The sequence below is a fragment of the Anneissia japonica genome, unplaced genomic scaffold (genome assembly GCF_011630105.1).
Source record: "Anneissia japonica isolate Jap-2015-1 unplaced genomic scaffold, ASM1163010v1 scaffold483_len1788099_cov177, whole genome shotgun sequence".
Taxonomy (NCBI): Eukaryota; Metazoa; Echinodermata; class Crinoidea; order Comatulida; family Comatulidae; genus Anneissia; species Anneissia japonica.
In genome coordinates, this window is record NW_022682587.1 from 1,142,657 (window position 1) to 1,163,231 (window position 20,575).

The 20,575-nt window shown below is 33.8% G+C and overlaps 2 protein-coding genes across 2 annotated transcripts in view; one reads left to right on the forward strand and one right to left on the reverse strand.

The window, feature by feature from the left end:
• Positions 1 to 2,430: 2,430 nt before the first annotated feature.
• On the reverse strand, positions 2,431 to 16,426 carry LOC117102989 (PAX3- and PAX7-binding protein 1-like). The gene is made up of 16 exons (XM_033243485.1): positions 16,125 to 16,426; positions 15,440 to 15,586; positions 15,059 to 15,193; positions 14,120 to 14,356; positions 13,469 to 13,560; positions 12,676 to 12,872; positions 11,875 to 12,064; positions 11,033 to 11,253; positions 9,765 to 9,880; positions 9,090 to 9,289; positions 8,209 to 8,356; positions 7,184 to 7,379; positions 6,940 to 7,006; positions 5,995 to 6,141; positions 5,495 to 5,649; positions 2,431 to 5,034 (listed from the first exon to the last, which is right to left on the reverse strand). The coding sequence occupies exons 1-16, from the start codon at positions 16,396 to 16,398 to the stop codon at positions 4,917 to 4,919; spliced, it is 2,640 nt and encodes an 879-aa protein (XP_033099376.1). The 5' UTR covers positions 16,399 to 16,426; the 3' UTR covers positions 2,431 to 4,916.
• A 3,151-nt stretch (positions 16,427 to 19,577) lies between these two features.
• LOC117105776 (cystatin-A2-like) overlaps positions 19,578 to 20,575 on the forward strand; it is a 3,248-nt gene continuing 2,250 nt past the window's right edge. Inside the window, exons 1-2 of the mRNA XM_033247419.1 lie at positions 19,578 to 19,801; positions 19,990 to 20,091. Of these exons, the coding sequence (XP_033103310.1) occupies positions 19,727 to 19,801; positions 19,990 to 20,091 (177 nt within the window). The 5' untranslated portion in view covers positions 19,578 to 19,726. The remainder of the gene's footprint in view (positions 19,802 to 19,989; positions 20,092 to 20,575) is intronic.

Below are 20,575 nucleotides of genomic sequence, written 5' to 3' on the forward strand. Positions count from 1 at the left end.
AAGTTTCATTAGACTAAATTCTTGCTTATGCCACTGCGGTGGGGTTCCAGGCAGCCACGGATATTTGACGAATTATGGCGAATTTTTATCACTTATTTGATAGGCATCGAGCTACTATAATATGACTTCATGTAGGCTATGTATTCTAATGTCGAAATCAGCTTCAAAAACCAAAACATTTTGAATAAAACAAGAAACAACGAGTTTGCAATGTAACCATCTAATTTCCTTACAAATCATCTTTCTTTAAAGTGAAATTCTACATTATGGAAATTTTGCACGAAATCTGTCAACCACGATGTTAAGGTCGAGGTTGCTTCCCCTATCGCGATGTATTCCAAGCATCATGAGGCTATCAAAACGAGCATTTGTCATAACAGAACGCAAAATATTTTAAATTAGTGTCATTGAACTATTATTATTATTATTATCATCATCATCATCATCATCATCATCATCATCATCATCATCATCATCATTATCATTATCATTATCATTATCATTATTATCATTATTATTATTATTATTATTATTATTATTATTATTGGCGCCACCACTGGATTCAATAATCTGCTGTATACCTTGCTTTGCCATTTTCGATAGGTGATTAGGACCTAATTGTAACTTTAGAGCACTGGTGAATATTTATTACTTCGTAATTTGCATAACGAATTATTTATAAACCATGCTTCCTACAATGTCATTATTTAGATATAATGGCACTCGACTTCAATGGTTATTTAGGCCTATATATAATTGGAAGTAAAAACCATTATTTAGATATAACGACCTTGACACGATAACACGTGTGCATTACGTATAATGAGTTTGAAGTCCAAGCATTATGTTTTGCGACAGTATTATTTGTTTATAATGAAATGTAAAAGCAGTTATTTATAAATAATGAGTTTGAAGTCAATTCGTTATTTATATATAATGAAATCAATTAACTTATTATATATCATTGTAAGTTACTTTTCATTATATATATAATGATTTGTTACCTTTTTATTATTTATATATAATGGAATCAGTGAACTTATTATATATAAATAATTGTAAGTTATTTTTCATTATTTATATATAATGATGTGTTTCCCCTTCCTTATTTATATATAATGAAGCCAGTAACCTTATATATAAATAATGTTTGGTTAGCCTTTCATTATTTAGGCCTATATACAATGTAATCAGTAAACTAATTATATATAAATAATGAAACGTTAACGCAATTATTTACATATAATCTTTTAGACATATTTATTTATTTATTTATTCAACCATATTTCGAGAGGGTGACCCATTCAGCGTGAGCTGATTTTAAGGGCCCTCGACAATACAAGAACATATTTACAAAAAACAAACATCAACAAGTTAAAAGATTATTTACAAAAAATTTGAGATGATAAAATTCAATAAAATACAAAGGGAAAACAATCAGTTTAAAAGTAGATAGAAATAAAGATTAAATTGTACTATTATAAAATAAATAACTTTTTAATTTAGTTTTAAAATTGGAAAATGTATATAAATAATGGGTGATACTAGTCAATTATGTGTTAAATAATGAATTATATATAAAAAATTGTTTTAAATAATAAATTTACACTTGGAGCCTCATACATTTGTACCACCTAGCTACCCAAAATGAAATAGTAGGCTCCAAACAGACGTAGCGCGGTTATGGAGATAGAACATGACCGAAGCCTGTTCTGGCATACTTTATATACATGAAATATACGGTGTCGTAGGAAAGAAAATAATGTATTGCCTGCTGCCTTCTATTGGTGAAAAGTTAATATACATTGCACTTTGCAAATAACATGAAAGAGTATGTGTAAGAGAACGCTCGAAAATGGCATATTAATTCTCATTGGCTAACTTCCAGATTCCTTTCCTATATAATTTACTCACAATATACTCATATTCAAACAATACTAGACCGATAAATGCACTAAACGAAACATAATGCTTTTAACAAGCAGGTAGTTTCATGCTTTAAATTAATTTGTATGACGTTGATTTGATAGGGTGAGGAAAATCTAGTTTCGATCAGCATTTTTGATTTTTGTAAAGACATGTCTTGTTCTATCATTGACTCTCACATTCTAGTGACTTAGTTGTATGAATGATAATATTTAGATTTAAAATTCCAGTCATTTTGTTTATTATAATCCCATTTTAACGATCTGAAAATCAGGATAAATGTATTGTATCGACAAAATAGTCTTAGCCTATACACTTATATATTTAATTACAGAATTTCCTTCAAGTGTACGTATTAATTTAGGAATATTATTGTATGAAATAGTTTGCGAATTTTTATTGAGACGAGGTGTTAAAATTAGGGATGTCAACAGAATCACAAATAGCAATTAGTTGGATACACGAAATTTACACCAATTATAAAAAACATGCAAACCACCAGTGTTTATATTTTAGTTGGTACTTTATTGTATATCTGCATATCTCGTCATAAATGTTATAATATATACAATTCATAACCATCCGACAAGAGGCATATGATATAACTAGCAACCTTATAAATTATAGAGGATTGATCTAGAAATCACAACAAATACTGTACTGGTTTTTGTTTTACAATACACAGATTTCAGAAGTATTCAAATGATACAATTACCCGAAGTTCAATGTTTTGTACGTGATGAAAAACAATGCATTCGGCAAAAAATGTTTAGATTCACCTTTGAAAAACATTACATGGGGGAAATATCTATTTTTTTTTTTAATTGTGAGCATTATCTGTAATATATATGTCATTCATTTGGAAATTTAGACAGAACATTTCTATTAGTAATTTTTCTTATGTCTTTTTGAAGACTTGCCGAGGTATTGAGAACATGGGCAGTAGAGTGAATAGCTTCAGAATTTGTTGAATGTTAAAAATGTGTAATTATCGTTGAGGTTATGTAACAGTATTTTAATACAGTTTCTATATCATTTTCACAACTGTATACATATTTTGTCAAAGATAATTGTGAATTCACCTCAAATTTTATGGAAATTTGTTTGAGTCTACATATAGAAACAGAATAGGCAGCATCCTGATAGGACCCACATTCATTGGTGAAGATAGTATCGGATTTTTATAAAACTTTCAGTTGTTCACATATAGTACCTGTATGCACATGTTATACTTACAATTGAATAATCTCTCAAATATGAAAAAGAATTACTTCAGAATTCATTAGTACAGTATATGAAAATAAGTATTGCTTCTAAAATACTCTATTTCATGTATGAATGAGAAACTTTCTAGATAAACCGATAAGTTGACACACACACACGCGTGTAGGACAAAGGGAATAATCAGACCTATTACATACCGTATATACTCGCGTATATGACAAGGCTTAAAATAGCAAATTACAATTGAAAAACAGGAGGTTGTCTTTAATAATATATACATCAAACATTTGGAAATTTAGACAGACCATTTATATAAGTAATTTCTTCTTTTGTCTTGCTGTCCAAATTATTTTGAAAAATTGTCTAGGGATAGAGAACCTCAGCAGTAGAGTAAATAGCTACACTATTTATGGTAAATTAAAAATGTGTGGTTATCGTAAAGGTTATGTTACAGTATGTATTTTTAGTACATTTTCTAAATTAATTTTCAGAGCTGTTTACATATTTTGTTGAAGATAATTATGAATTTGCTTCAAACTGTATGGACATTTGTTTGAGTCTACATATAGGAATAGAATAGACAGCATCCTGATAGAAGTCACATTCATTGGTGAAGATAGTATCGGATTTTATAAAACTTCCAGTATACATACAGTATGTACACTATAGTGTACATACAGAGGTTTTGCCAGGTTTTGCCCGATTGGGAGGTTCGATGTCCCCGACGAGAGCAAAGTGTCTGTTGTCAGGCATCACTCAAAATATTTCAAAAGTGGTCCAGTGGTGAAGCCACAGAAAATTTGAAAATTTAGGGGTTTCAAAGTCTTTAAATCGATTTTGGAGTCTACTAATTTGTAGAAAATGCATCTAATTTTTTTTTTATTCCCCATGAGTTGTGGTTTTTCTACACGAATGGGGGTGGGTAGCTCTCCCCAACGGAAGGGCCCTTCCAGCGCCCCACTGGTGCCACCCCTGTATACATATCATTGGATCAATGTTCTATTAAGTACCCATTTATACAACTGAAGGAAAAAGAGATCAGGGAGATAAAGTATCTTGCTCAAAAACAAAAAAAAATTGTGACAAATATCAAAATTAAAACTAATCATAGGCTGTAAGTCAAAAGTGTTACTGCTCTACCATACAACAGCTTTAACGACCGAACTGAACCAAATTATTGCTTTAGAAATTAGCTTTCAGTCTGAGTGAATATAATGGGAGCTCTTTGACATTATTGGCAGCTACTAGAGTCATAAGAAAATCACAAATTCCATGTTTGTTCTAGCATACAGTAGGTTCACTAGCTTCCTTTACAAGTCACTTGTACTAGACTGATAGCACTAGGAACCCATGGAATTGTCCACCTTATTTGTTATTGATCAGCTTCAGTTGACAATCTTCTACAGATCATTCAGATTACAGTGACCTCCAGCAGTGTGACCTGCACCTAAACCTCATTGGTAGTTTATCACCTTTCATTGACAATCAGTTGCAAGACTTTTAGACTGACCTTGCCAGTAATATTTGGTTGTGCCATTTAATTTACCTTGTTGGCAATATATCAGCTTCCACTGACAGTCTCTTGCAAGTATTTAAGCTAACCTCACCAAATAATTTAGAAGTGAAATTTTAAAAGTTGATGCAAACACTGTTGGAAGTTCATCAACTTTATAAAAAGATGTCTTTCGGGTCCTTTAAGACTGACATCACCAGTAATATTTGGAGGTGTGATCTTCAATGTTCACATTCTCCTTAATGGCAGCTCATCAGCTGTCACTGACAATCTCTTGCATGTCTTTAAGACTGAACTCGCTTGTAATATTCAATGCATGATTCATTGCATGGATGTTCACCAGTAGCTTTGTTATGGTTTTGATGTGGCTTCTGAAAAAAAAAAAGATGTACAATAAGAAAAGTGCTAACCAAAAAGCTCAATTGAAGACCACTTTCATTAATTTAATTTTTAATTTATTTATTTTAGATCCAAGGCCAAGGATATGCCAAACAGCAAACTTTATCACTTTTCAAAGTGAAATATCCCTTCACAAGACCAACGTACACACAAGATGCTCTACATACACTAAGTCTCATTATGAGGCTTAGGGAGTGGAGTTGTTTTGGTCATGGAAAAAAAATTCTGTTACTGTACCAGGAATTGAACCAAGGACCCTGGGATTGGGAGGCAAGCATCTTAACCACCATTCAACTCCACTCCATCATCTTACTCTTACAATACCATCATGTTTTTATTATATTAAGCTGAAGAATTTTCAGCATGTTGGTAGATATTACATAGTGCATACTACAAAAAGAAATTATTGAGTAACCGTATTAGTTAACATACTTGTTTTTCCTTCTATCCAGATCGGAACTCCCAAAGGATCCTTTATGACAGGTGTCAACTGCATGACAAAGGTAACGACAGAATGGCTCCAACTGACGAATGGTGCTGTCGCCTTCCAAATCCTTGAACCATTCCTTAGGGAATGTAGATGTAATCTTTCAAAGAATAAATATAAGAATTTATTAAGTAACATATCTTTAAGTTCAAAAGCAAACATAAATACATGCCCTCTTCCAGTTAAAACAAGTCTTGGAAAATTTTAAAGGGCTTAAAACAGCAAAAACATGTAGAGATTAAAAATTATCATCAAAATTATCATCACCACCATCATTTGTGCATCATCACCATCATTGTCACTGTCACCATACTCATCATCATCATCACTAATGTTATCATCGACACTGCCATCAGCGTCATTATTATCAATATCACGATCATCACTATTATTATCAGTACCATTTATCTGTATTTCAACTAAGTATCATGTTTCTATTACTCACCTGTAGGCACTTGTTGACACTGTCTTCATTGATGTCAGAGTTTTGTAAGGAGAGTAGTAGATAACGGTTCAACAGACCATCAACAGCTACATCTAATAACGTATCCTGTGCTATAATGCCCTGCCAATTCAACATGTTGCCAAGCAGCTGTTCCATAAATGGAGGAGAGATATTAAGACAGTTAAAACTACAGCAGTCACCCCATAGAGTGCATACCTCTGCCCTGTGCCTGAATACCAACAATAAGCAGGCCAAGTATGATGGGCGAAAATGCAGCATACCCTCGAGAATATAATGGAATCACCCTTCGTATTCAGGTACATTATTTTATTGAGTGCTGCCTAAATATGTGAGGCGATTCCATTATTTTCTTTTATGCTCAAGGGTAAAAAATTAAATATCTGTGACATTAAACTTCTCCTTTGATTTTTTTCTTCCGAAAATTGAATGGTGTCTTTCTGGACTATTATGTATTATAACACACCTAAATAGATCCCAGTCATTTGATTGGATGATTTTGTACCATGTAACATTAGTTATTTTCTCCATTTCATCACTCATCATAAAACTTTTGTTCCATCATGCATTTTTTTCCTTCTGCATTGTCCATTGCACGTTGCTTATGGATAAACATTCATTATTTGTATACCATTTCACTAAATTTTACGATGATTTATTCAATAGTTTTTTCGTAATCTTGCTAATGGACAGACAGCATAACCTCCTTGGTAGCGGTAATAATAATAATAAAAGCTAGAGACAGAAACTAAAGAAATCAGGAGTGATGGTGATGGTGTAGTCTATGAATGAGATACTTTCCTAAATGAAGATGCATTTACCTCTCCATTCATATAATCAACCAATCAATCAATCAATCAATCAAGGATTCAATCAATCAATGATTCAGTCAATCAATTGCTGGATATTTATAATCATATAACTCACCTTAACACATGACCAGAATTGCCTTTGTAGGAAGTTGTATGCGCCTGAGGACTTGTTTTCAAGAACGCTACAAGAAATGAATAGTGAAAACAAAGATTGGTCATTCATGAATATTTAATATAAACCAAATAAGTAACTTCACCAGTACATATCACATCTCACTAGACACTCTACTTTTGGAAACCAAGCAACATTATAATCACTAAATCAGATGTATTACAGGCTACATACAATGACCACTGACCTTTTGGGGAATAGGGGCATATATACATCATCATCCAGTGTTTTCCTCATTCGCACTACAACTGCTGTAAGCAGTTCTTGGGTGTTCTTGTTTTCGGTAGATACTGTTGGATAGTCCTCCGATAGCTTGTGTACCAACGTAACAAGGCGATGTGTTTGGGAAGTTGACATGGGGTCCCACACATTCTCAACCAGTCCTTAAAAAAAAAAAAGTATGATAAGTGTAGTTCATCTCAGTTTTTCTAGGTTTATGGGCCAACTTCATATTTGGGACTTCGGACGAGGACAGATTTCTTCTAGTCCACAATGACAGTGGCTGTGAGATGGACAAGTACCCCGGGTAATCCCATACTCGTCTCTTGGTTATTTATAGTGCACAAACCAATTGCATGCACTGGGACTACAGTTTATAGTCCTTGTCCGAGAAGACTTCTTTCACCACCAGAACCATATTTATTTATTTATTCAACTACATTTATAGTGGGTAGCCCTTTTAGCATGGCTGATATGAAGGGGAAAAATCAACGAGAAATCAGTATATTGTAACCGAAAAAAACACAGAAAGAAAAGGATATAAAACATGAAAATATATATATAATCATATACTGTAAATAATATACAATTTCTGTTAAAGTCATGTGAATATATACATATATATATATGGAGATAAAAGTGGTAGGTACAAGTTTAAAGGGGAGCAGAGCTAAACCCGATAATTGAGAATGTGATATTGAGTTTCAGTTTAAATAAATGGAAAGAGGTGGTGTTTTTAATGGAAACAGGATGCTCAAACCTAGGGCTGGTATTATGGCAATAGGTTATGGTGACACTGCCTTAACCACTCGGTCATTCCACTTGCCTATACTTTTTAGAGTATGTTGTACTGTTTGAATCTGAAATAACAGAGTTCTGTGATCTCAAATTTTAAACAGTTACTTTGTAAATTAAGAAAAAATATCACCATCATGACATTATAGATCAGCTAATTATAAAAAAGATAAAGAAATGGATAAAATTAACACTTACCAGTTAACTTCGGTAGAATAAACTTTTCAACAATGTTAGGTATAAGCGAAAGATCAGGATCATCTATATCGCACTTCTCCACATTATTACAACCATAGAACAGCATGTCATCATGCCACCTGTAATCCTCTAGGTCTTTATTATTTGGCTGAAAAATATATTCATGATTACTATAATAATATTCAAACTTTTAATCAATAAAAAACTTCTTAAAAAAGCTATCCATGATGACAAAATGAAAAAAAAAAAACAATTTCATGTGTGTCAAACAACTTACTATGAGACTGGGAAGAGACAAGATTTTAATTTTTTCTTAAAGAAACTGACAGAAGATGAGGTTTTGTATCTCAAGATTAAGAGCATTCCATAATGTATGAGAATGTGATGTATTCATTTTAAATGATTTTTTGAATATATCACAAGATCTTTGAAAGTAAAAACAAATGTCATTATTGCTTTTCAATCATAAATCTCTTTTAGTAATTAGTAATTTATATCCTTTGGAACAGAACCACCAGAAAGCAAAAACGAGTCTTTGTGAGTCACCCTGTCACTAACTGCCTGGCCATGTGCTACCTAAAAAGTGTGCTTAGCTCTGAATAGAAGCTAAAATGTAATGTAAACATTAAAAGTGTAAACAAAATTTTTTTTTAAATTATTTTCCGCTATAGTTTTCTGTTGATTTATTAGTTGAAACATTTTCTTTCCTGTCTGGTGTAACATTTTTATTGACTTTTAAATGGCATACGCCATATTAAATGTTTTAGTAGTTAGAAAAGAACGTTTACAATGACATCACCACAAATTAGCAGTTCAAATTTGGGAGTTGTAATTGGAAGATGTTACTGAATATAACACTCTATCCAAATTAGATTCCTTACCTCTAGAGGATTCCAGCTAAGGAGTTGCAGTTTTACAAATGGTGAGAATAACTTGGGTAAACAGAGACTAATATAAGCATCCAGATATGATTCTGAATGGTCAAATTTCCAGGCCTGAAACCTCGATTCAATGGATAAAACAGATTTAAAATCTTCTGTCACATCAGCAAACAAAGCATTAGCTTCTTCAATGAAACGGTCTATAATGGAGGGGAAAAATTGATTAAACAATTTTAACATAACTTCATGAATTTTATTTATTCATTCCTATATTTGTTCATTCATTCATTCATTTATATATTCAATGAATGTTGGTTCCAAAAGGTTGTTCTTCCAGTGAATATATCATAGAGGCCCTCTCACAGTAAAATACAGTACTAACCTGAATAAAATAAAAACATTTTGAACAACAATAAATTGAGGAAAACAATTCAGAATTTCCAGCATAACTTTCCTAAAAATTTTAATTAAACTGTTCAAAAATCATTTTCAATAAGAAAAAGAATTTAAAAAAACACCACTCAGCTTAAATTTACTCCAGTGCACAAAATATTTTTAAAAATTATGTAATAATATTAAACCTGATGTAAATATTAACTATCATACCAAGTGCATATATACCAGAAAAGGTACCAATATCAAACCAGGTTTTATGAACAAAAAAAAAATACTCACTTCTCTCAGCAATGAATTTACTCCTATTACTCTCCATCATCTCATCATCTGAAGACATTCCATCATAGTGCATCACCCCCTCTTGTTTAGTTTGCCTTGCTCTTCTCCGCCTCGATCTGAAATTAATATTGAATTTAACAATGTATAACCTGTATATTCTTTTTGCAAAATGAGGTTAGTTGAAAGAGTTTATTGGTTTCTTCACTTCAAATACAAGTTTTATCAAGACTTACAAAAAGGACACAGACATGTGTGTATAAACAGATTCCAACTGTAGACAGATCCATCACAGTTACATCAGGATATACAGTATATGAAGCTATGAGTGTGCACATTTTCATGATGGTCACCCCACCCATGGAGGAAATATATTAAGGAGTACCATCAACAGAGGATCAAAGGTACAGACTTCCTCGCAGCAATCGTCATATCTCACCAGTTACGTAACCGTAATTAACAATAGATAAGCTGAAATCGGTAACCGCACATGCACCAGAATCTGTCAACAACCAATTCAAGCCACAACAACCCAAGTTACGACTTTCGAGATCTTGCTGAAAATATGGATGAGATGACTGATGCTATAGATTTTTATGAATTAGAAGATGAGTTAGCTTTATTCTCTGGTGACTTCCGGTCCAACAGTTCTCCGGGGTTACTTTATGTTCTCTCTAAACAAAGATCTACCTGAATTCCTCAAACACGCACGCAAACAAGCCATGGAAAATGAACTGGGCATGTGTAAATGTTTTGTTTATATTTGTTTGTCTGTATGTACATGGTATTTACGTACTCCTCTTACACTACAGCGGCTATAGGGGTCTAAGCTTCCGCGGCGAGGAGCTGATTATGGTTTGCAGTTAAGAGGGGCCAACCTTGATTAGCTCTGCTATTTCCTGGGCAGCTTTTGTATTGTATTGTATTGTATTGCTTGCTTACGTACTGTAGATTTAAGTTATGAATGATCTCAGAGAAAGAACAGGCCTCGTCAAGGCCTTGTATATTCTTCCGAGATGTCCAAAGCTATTCAGTGGGCACGGAAAACAAAATAATGTCCACATGCTAAAACTACCATAGATATCTAAACCTATTGCTATTTTCCCCAGATTTTTCATGGTTTGGATCACTGTATGTGTGAAATGAAGAAAATACCTTGGGAGATCAAAGTTGTTACAACTTGTTACTAACTGTTCAAAGTTGAAAACTTTCTGTTAGTGTGAAAAGGGTATAAGTGAGAGACAGACAATTACACTAAAATATAATTGTACCTTCTTGCTTCTCTCTCTGCTGTTCTTCGTTGGATCGCTTCTTCGTCTTTATTTCTTTTTCCTTTCACTCCAGAGCCTAGATTTGGAGCCGATGCAGCTTTGCTGGAGATGAACTCCGCTGATTGGTCCTTGATGTCGATCTGCCTTCTTGTGACCAATTGCTGGGCTCGTTGCTTCAACAACACGTTCATAGCTAAATCTAGGCCATTAATAATTGGGACCTATTCGTAAAACAAATGATAAGTTATGTATGCTTGTAGTAGCATGATTGTGTGCGAATTCTATAGAGGAATAATAAATGTAAAACAATGTGTATATAAATGTAATGGTATACATAATTTCCTTGTTCAACATTAACAATGAAATTTTAGAATAGGGCTCTTAGAACTTTGGACAGCACACCAGGACAAAATCCCCAGCAGCGTGGATTCATTCACACCTCCCCCTATCCCTCGATGCAGTTAATGAAGTGTGTGTCCAAGTTATCAGACAAAAAAACAGCTTATGGATCTTCATATTCAAATGTTTTTTGTAATTTGGTTTCTGGTTTGAAAAATCTTGTAAAACTTACATCGTTTACAAGTAATAAATATTTGTATTTGGAAGAAAAGAGGATTGTGTATCAGTGTATACACACCAATTTACTTCAACCTTGCAGAGACTCATCAACCTCTTTGCAAGTTAACTTGCATAAACACAGCATCGCATTCACACCAACAATTATCTGCTTTCAATACTATTTCTAGTGACCTAATAGAACAAGGGGCAGGTCGTAAGATATACACAACCCTGATATTCACTTCAGCAATACTGTATCCATTTTTTTTCATTTTGAGACCCACCTTTTCATTGAGGCATTCTATCAAGTCACTGACATACCCCCTCATCTCTTGGAAGAACGAGTACTGGTCGGAGGCAGATTTTGTCGACTCTTTCAGCCTATCAGAATTGCTCTTAGATGATTCTAGCTGATCTGTCAACTTTTCTTCTTCCCTCTGATGAGATCGGTAGACTTCATCAACTGATTCAAACCTGCCAAGTATAATGTAATTTTTTTAACAAAAGAAAATGAAAATGAGTACCCCTTCCTCCATCATCAACTTGACAAACTTGCAAATACGTATTATAGAAATTACGTAATACAATATATGGGGCTTGCCATGTCAAAACCAGCATTAGTGACTAAAACAAAAGAAAAATATTTTTTAATATATTCATATTCTTCACATTATAGGGTTTACAATGATAGGTCATTTACTGAAATCGACTTACTATTACCAAAGTTAAAAGTATTACGGCTTCTACATGTTGAGCAAAAAAAGGAAAAAAAATAAAATAAAAATAATTACAAATATTTTTAAAGAAAATATTTTTCTTGCAAACTGATGCACAAAAAACAAAAAACTGAAGCAAAAGCAAAAATGCATAGTGAAGGTTCATGCGCCAACCACTCCAACTAATCAATAAGTAATCCTATCGTTTGGAAAAATTCTATCAGACTTCCGTAATTAACCTCCTTATATCAATCAATGCTATGATTTTCTTACGGTTAATTTTATGTTGCCGAGCAGCTCATACCCTCATTCTCCTCATTACCAACATCTCTGTCATTGTAAAAAGAAATGAATTAGACATTAGATTACCTGTCTTTGATATTTTTCTTCAGAGTCTCTAACGACACCTGTGGTAGATCAAGTGGTAGAAGCGCCATTGGTGGAGCGGGGGCTTCATCGCTGTATTCCAAAGCGCTATAATCTTCGCCGTATGGATTTGTGGAAAGGTAGGGGACTTCTGGATAGAAGTAAGCATCTTGTGAAGTCTGCTCTACAGGTCCTTGGCCCTATATATGAAAACAAATTATATTATTCTATGTATGCGTTAATGTTTCTGCCAATGAGGTGTGATGCTGTTGCATTCTGGGTAAATAGGCCTAGCATGTAACTTGGGTAACGAGGAGCGTAATGTAAAGTCATTGTTTGTGTGAGGCATTTAACCCATGCTGTCTCTCTCCACGTAAGAACAACAATGGGTACCTTTATGTGTATGGGTGCCTGAATAATATATGTTCATTATTAAGTCATTTTTTGTTACCAGTTTTTTAAATAATTTTAAATGTTTACTGTATTTTTATTCTTAATTGACTTTCTCGTAAACAATACATTTTCTTATTTAGTTGCTTTTAGTGTTTTAACTATGAAACTGTATGAGTAATTTTATTTTTTTAGTTTTTTTTTTTAATTTTAAATAATTTTAAAATTTTTAATTGTATTTGAAGAAGAAATGGTACTGTAGGTTTGGGTGCTAACACACTGATTACTAGTTGAATCATTATGGAGTGCTCCCAGGAAGCAATATGAAGTAATAATATAAAGTGCATACTGGTCTTGTCATGAATAATTAGTTTAATTATTAATCAGAGAAAAAAAAGGTTTATACCTGAGGAGCACTGGTACTAGTTCCTTTCCGAATCTGTTCCACTTCAAACAAATCCATCTCATCACGATCATGATTATCGCCAGCAAACTGATCTGTTTAAACAATAATGTAATAATAATTGTTGACTTATATATAGCGCATATTGTAGAGACCTCTATGCGTTTAGCATTATTACCCCATGTCACTGGATCAAGCACATATGGAACACATACTCAGGCCCCTTGGGAGAATATTCCACAATGTTGCAGCTGTAATCAGTGCATTTTTGTGTTTGAACCTACCAGGTACCCACTTGTACTCTTGGGTGGAGAGAAACAACCGTAGGTAAAGTACCTTGCCAAAGGAGATAAGCGAAATACACAGTGAGGGAATCATAATAAATACAATCTCATTCATTTAAAAAAAAAACTAAGCTTTCAAGCATTAATAATTGTTCTTTATGATAATGTAATAACTTTGGAAAACAGAAACTAAAATAAAACAAGTAAAATAAGAATTTATTTACACGCATTAACAAAAGATTTTTGGACCAGTACAAGTACAAATATACTGAAACAGCATTTTCCAGAGTGCAGAAAGAATTGATTGACTGATCGATCAATTGATTGATTGGTTAATCAATTGGTTCACAAGAAATGAAAATGATCTTACTTATATCAATTGATTCTATGATTCTCTCTCGATTAGTTTTATGTCGTACAGAGAAACCCATCCGCTCATTTTCATCATCGTCACTGTTATCATTATCATCCTCCCTGATGAGACGTGAATCATTAGATGCGTAGGTCTGGGTGTCATCCAGTGGCACAAAGTCTTGCTGACCCATCTCTCTTGCCATTTGTCGCTTTTTTCTAGCCAGGTGGATCAAGTTAGCATCTGGAATTGAGCCTAAAGGGAAAAAAAGACGGACAATTAACTGGTATTCCGGAATAAAAATAAACAATTGCTCAGAATAAATTATTTATTGATATTTAACTTTAAATGTTTGAATTGAGCCTGTTCGACTGACACTAAATTTTTTTATGAAATAAAGAGAGAGAATACTTAATATAAATATTATTATTTCCCATAGTATCACAATATAAATGTATTTAAGAATAAGAATTGCACTTAAATAATACATGTATAAAGTGGCCTGAAAATTACATTGTGGTATATATACATTGTGGTATACTGAGACATATGCCTTGGTCTAATTCTCTGCAAAATTTGCATGGAAATTGGTATTTATTTTTTTTTTAATGCAGAACGATTTCTAGGCATAACTTTTTAGCGTGGGAAATATATGCCCAAGTTATACACTTCACACTGATTTTTTTACTTTCTTTTTTTGGCAAAATAGGTTGACATAATATTACAAATTCACTGCAGCACACTACAAAAATTTTTCATTCTAAAGCTCTATCCCAACTATAAATTTTTTTGATAAAAAACTGTTGTATGTCCATATATAGTCATGATGTGCCTATATATGGTCATGATGTGATGTCATCATGACCATATTTAGGCAGGTCACATGTTGTTGTCAAATAAAATCTGTGTCTGAACAGGGCTTTACTTATTAATTTGTCACACAGCAGTGTGAAGTACCTGAGGTTAGGTTTCGGACTTTGCCAGCAATCTCATCTTTATCTTCCTCCTCTGCAGCCATAGCTTCAGCTACCTTACCGCTTAAGATGATGTTCTCTTCCTTGAGCGATGCTAGCTTTTCAGCTGTGTACTGACCTAGAAGAAACAAGTTTATTTTTTTTTTATTACTTCTGATTTTATGTTAATGTCCTAATCCAATCCATACAAACAATAATACCCAATCAGAATTATAAATGTATATGCTGGTGCCCATATCGTAAAGTACTTTAACTAGCGTGAATGATACCACAAAATCTGGCTCAAATTTGCGCAGAAAATCGATAGCAAAATAGGCGCAGTCTGGGCTGGTGCCACTGCCAAAATATTAACTCTTATATTCACCTGTGCCTGACGATAGTTGTGTTGTGTTACTTGGAGTATCATCCTTTGGCGTTTTTTTCTCCAATTCTTTCAGCTCTTTTTGACGATCTTTTGCTTTCTTTGCCATCTTCTTGCTGTGGCTGGACTTTTTCACTTGAAAAACATCAGCTGAACAAATATAAATAACAAGATTAATTTTATTTTTTTTCATATATTATGGTATCATGCATCACAAATATTTATAATATTAATGTGACAAGTCAATATTTAAACAAAAAACATTTTTTTTTTAAAGCTTTCTTACATATCATTGAATTAAATTCTTTTGTCATGTCATTTACTATTTAATATTCAATACAATTACAATACAGGCCTAGACTAGGGCCTGCCTATATTAATATATTATATAGGCCTAAACATATTGGCCTACTAACTAGCTGGGACCCTTTCTATGGCCTTGGTCAGGGCTAGGTACTACTACTCACTAGGCCTTGGGCCAGATACTACAATGGCCTGGTCTAGGCTAAGCTAATTAAAAATAATAAAGGAATAATAATTATAATAATAAATAGATTCTATTTCAATCAAGTTATATTCTTCCTATGATTATCATAAACCATAACCAATATGTTAACATTAACGACAAGAAAACAGCTTTGTACATAGCTATTCATTCTAGGCTAGCTAGGCCTAGGCCCCTACATACAATGTTCATCTTCATCCCCGCCGAAGCTGAGCAGTCCGGATCCCACGGAAGGCTTCTTCTCTCCATCCTTCAGTTTATCTTTCTTTTTCTTTCTCTTTTCCAGCTTTTCTCTTGCATTTTTCAATATCTCTGTATGATAATTATCTTCTAAAAATGGAATCTCATTCACCGGTGATTCTTCATCACTTTGAACATCTCGCTTTCGTATGTTTCTATTACGCTTTTTGAATTTGGTTTCACTTCGCACCTCTTCTTCCATCTTGGATCGGCGCATGCAGCTATAAATAACATCACATGAAGTGTGTAACCTTTCCCCCTTAATAAAATTCATACACTATTATCCATCTATTATTAAAATTGTGCTAATATAAGTTCAATAATAGTTTTAATTAAATAATGTAGGCCTAAGCCAATATATGATGAATAGGATACGTTTATACTATGAATATGTCAATTCTGTGATCTCATGGATAATAACTTTGTAAATTATGTTGTGGGCAAAAATGAAACTCAAATCGATGAGTGATCGTTGTTGTAAAAAAAAAACGCGTTTGCTGTCGCGTCGCCACTCATCCACATACAGGTAGGGCCCTAATACAGGACCCCTATAAAGGGACATCATTACGGGGACCAAAAGTGTCTGCCTGCCAAAAATATTAGAAACACCTCAAATGTTAAATTAGTATTCATCTTTCTAGATACAAATTTTGCATTCCAAACATGAAATTTAGTTTTTCCTTTGTTTTTTTTTTTAATTGCCTATCGGTATCTCATGCTTCCGCCGTTTTTTTTTATTGGGGTGCTGACTGAATAGGGTACCATAAGTGTCCCCCCTTATTCCTAATATGGAGCTTTGACACGTAGCCATAACGATCGATGACCTATTCTTTGTAATTTTATTTTATTGACCTGAGCAAGATCTCAATAGGAATGTAGAATTTACATGGCCGGGGCAGATGACTCAGAGTCTGAGATTAATATTTTTTTATATATTTTTGCGTTTAAAAGGTTATTGACCATGCTATTATTGTACGCATGTTGAGTCCAAATAAATAAATGAAAATAAAACGAAATGTAATGCGTAAAAGTATTTTTGATATGAAATTTTCTCGGTCGATGGTTCTCGCGAAATAACGAAAAACTCTCTAATGACTCACTGCATTACCGTTTTTATATTTTTAATAAAACCAATTTCTTCTAGTTTCAATACATTTCCCCTGACTTCGTGATAATTGCGCTATGCGCGTGACAAATTTAGGCCTATGATCACTCATGTGTTTCTGCAATGCGTGTTTCATCACTTTGGAAAATGCGGGACCGTCCCGCAGATGCGAGTTGGTTTTTTTTTTTTACTATAATGGGGTGAAGTTGATCATCTTGCCCCTTATGGGCGTTTCTTATGATTGATCCCGTTAGATCGTAATTATTTCAATTTATAATGGTGCTTATTAAAGCAAAAACCGAGTCCATATACCGCACACATAGCTGCAACGTCCGATACAAATACCATGAGATGGACGGCCTAATCAGTGTGACCACTGGGAAAAATTCGAAATTCACAAGATTCAGTCTAAAAAATCCCAAGATTGCTTTAAAAATCCAAAGATTGCTTTAAAAATCCAAAGATTGCTTTAAAAATCCAAAGATTCGCAAAATAATAATAATAAACGGACATTTATATTAGTATATTTATACATACAATTCTATTAATAAGTTCAATTTTAAAGCTTTTCCAATGAATTGCATTAGTACTGTAAAACGAAAAAGTGTTTTCTAAACCGACTCGTTCGTTTTGATTCAACAGTGTATAATTTTCTGAAGTGGGGAGGGAAGGGATGGTGGTGGTAGGGAATTATTGGAAATGATTAAAACGACTATCAGAAAACTTGAAGGTCTTTTTGAACAAATAAACAACCCTCAATTACAGCTGTCAACTTTGGTGTTATAAAAGGTCATTAGCAGCCCGGCTATTTACGGTTCACTTATTGATAAAATTTAAAAATCCACATCATTCCAAAAATTCCAAGATTTAATGAAAACTTAACACAAAATCCCAAGATCTCGGTGCCATTAAAAACCCCAAGATCTTGGAATAAATCCCAAGCTGTGGTCACAGTGGGCCTAATGGAAGCGCATCAAAATCTTTTTTTTTTTTTTTGCGCTGAATGATATTGGTTTTCGTATCTGAATGCTCGCGTCTCCCTGGGTCTTCCCAAAAACGGTACTGTTAATCATGGAGGTATACTGTAATGAGCTTTACATGAGTTGATAACAAGATACCAGAAAGTCAGGATAGCCTACTGTGTCATTTATTGTCTACAACATATTATTCATATTATTACAGATAGGTACGGCCCTATATTTAAATAGAAAATAAGGCAAATGCATGCATGTTATTCCCTTTATAATTTTGCCATGGCTGTAATGAAGATACTTAAGATTATGCGTGAGCCCTCTATTGTGTGATACATAGAGTAAGGACACATGAGCAGCGTGACCACTAGCTGCTTGGGTATTTACCCAAGATCTTGGGTATTTTGACTTGGTCTTGGGTTCTTGGGTATTCCGTTCAAATCCTTTGGTATTTTATTTTTACTAAGAAAATTAAATATTTTTGTCATAGAGGAAGAATTAAGAAGTAACAAAGTATATTTCAGTCCATTCAAGTAAGCAAAACTCAACGAAGTGCACATAACATTGTTAATTGACTGTTAATTGCTCATAAACATGTATTCAGAATAGTTAATTTGTGATTTGCTTTGCCATTGATCTTACCTAATTAATGCATTACATAATAAAACTAGCACTGATCTACACTGATAACACTGGCCGACTGAGGGCGTATTTTTCTATCCGTATTATTACCTCATGTATATTAATTTTAATAATTAACACAAACAATTACAATAAAAAATGGTTTATAAATTGAACTAAAAGGGTAACTATACATTCGAAAAACACGTATTTTTCAAATTTTAATGCATTTTCAGGAAGCTTGGGTAATTTTGGGCAATTTTTGCTGAATCTTGGGTAATTTCGACCCAGTCATTGGGTATATCAAAAATTGTGAGTGGTCACGCTGCACATAAGCCTTAATGCAGTTGCTAACAAGATACCAATAATGGAACATACAAGAAAGTCAGAATAGCCTGCTGTAGGCCTATATTATTGTCTATGACATATCATTACAATTTGGCCAACTAGTTCAGATTCATTAATTTATTTGAAGTTGATAAATCATTTGATGAACAATTCAGTGTTTTTTCTTTGTTTTTTTTTTCATTATTGTTATGTTTTTTTTCCAACGACTTTTGAAAACTGCCAGAAAAACGGTAGTCACATCCGACGACGCGTTTGGGAAAACCCAGGGGTTGAAACGCTGATACAGTAAATCCGACGCACGGTTAGAAACATGACAGGATTTGATCTTCTGGAAAAAGCGTCTACTACTAGGTCATATTTATTTTTGTTTTTGAAGAGGGATCATGAGGTCTGGTTAGTCATAATCAGTCTCCATCTCTCATTTCAATATTCGTATTTAACCGGTAGAGAAGTCAATAACGTTGTCTTTATCGATTGACTCTTGTGAAACTTTTTGTAAAATGTCAGGCAAAATGTGTGGAGGTATGAAGGAAACAGAAGCTGCAACAGCAGAAGTGCAAGGCCTGATTGACAAGGTACTGTAAACTGTAAACAGGAGAGTTCTAAGTAAGTCTGGTTTCTTGGTTTGGAGGCTCTGCAGTCCTGGCATAGGCTTCGCGGGTTAATCTCCCTTGACAGTGCTTGATTAGAATTACTACTAGGGGCCTAGACCTGCTTAGCCTACATACAGTAATTTATTCTGCATCTTTTTGTAATCAAAAAGGTACAAGCAGAAGCTGAAAAAGCTGCAGGAAGATCCTTTGAGAAATATGAAGCCAAAATATTTGCAACTCAACTGGTGAATGGCGTGAACTATTTTGTCAAGGTATGGAAGAGATGAATTCTTCTTCGCTCTCTGTTCTAGCCTACAGTATTGTGGCGGATTCGGCCAAGCAGTCTCAGTCTAGTCTAAGTCCTGCGTAAGTAAGTCTGTCGGACACGCCGTCAGATAATACGGATCGACTATTGAATAAACTTCAAACAAAATTAACTGAGTTTCTCATAGCATTTATTGGGTCAATAAAACTGGTACCATTATCAACAACAAATACAATGTCATATATGCGGAGCACACAGCAGCCGCCGACCGGTTCCCGTTAACACCGGAATTAAACTATAAGTAGGCCTGTCCCTTACTGGGCTCTCAAGTCTTAATGACTGAGTTCGACTATAAACTATTTCATAGAATTACTACAGGTCCTACCTTACTAAACACTAACGTCGGGATTTCCCAGTTCTAAACTTCATGAGATCCAGAGCTCAACTACTACATGTCTTGGGCGATGGGTCTTAAGATCCCAACCCAGCTA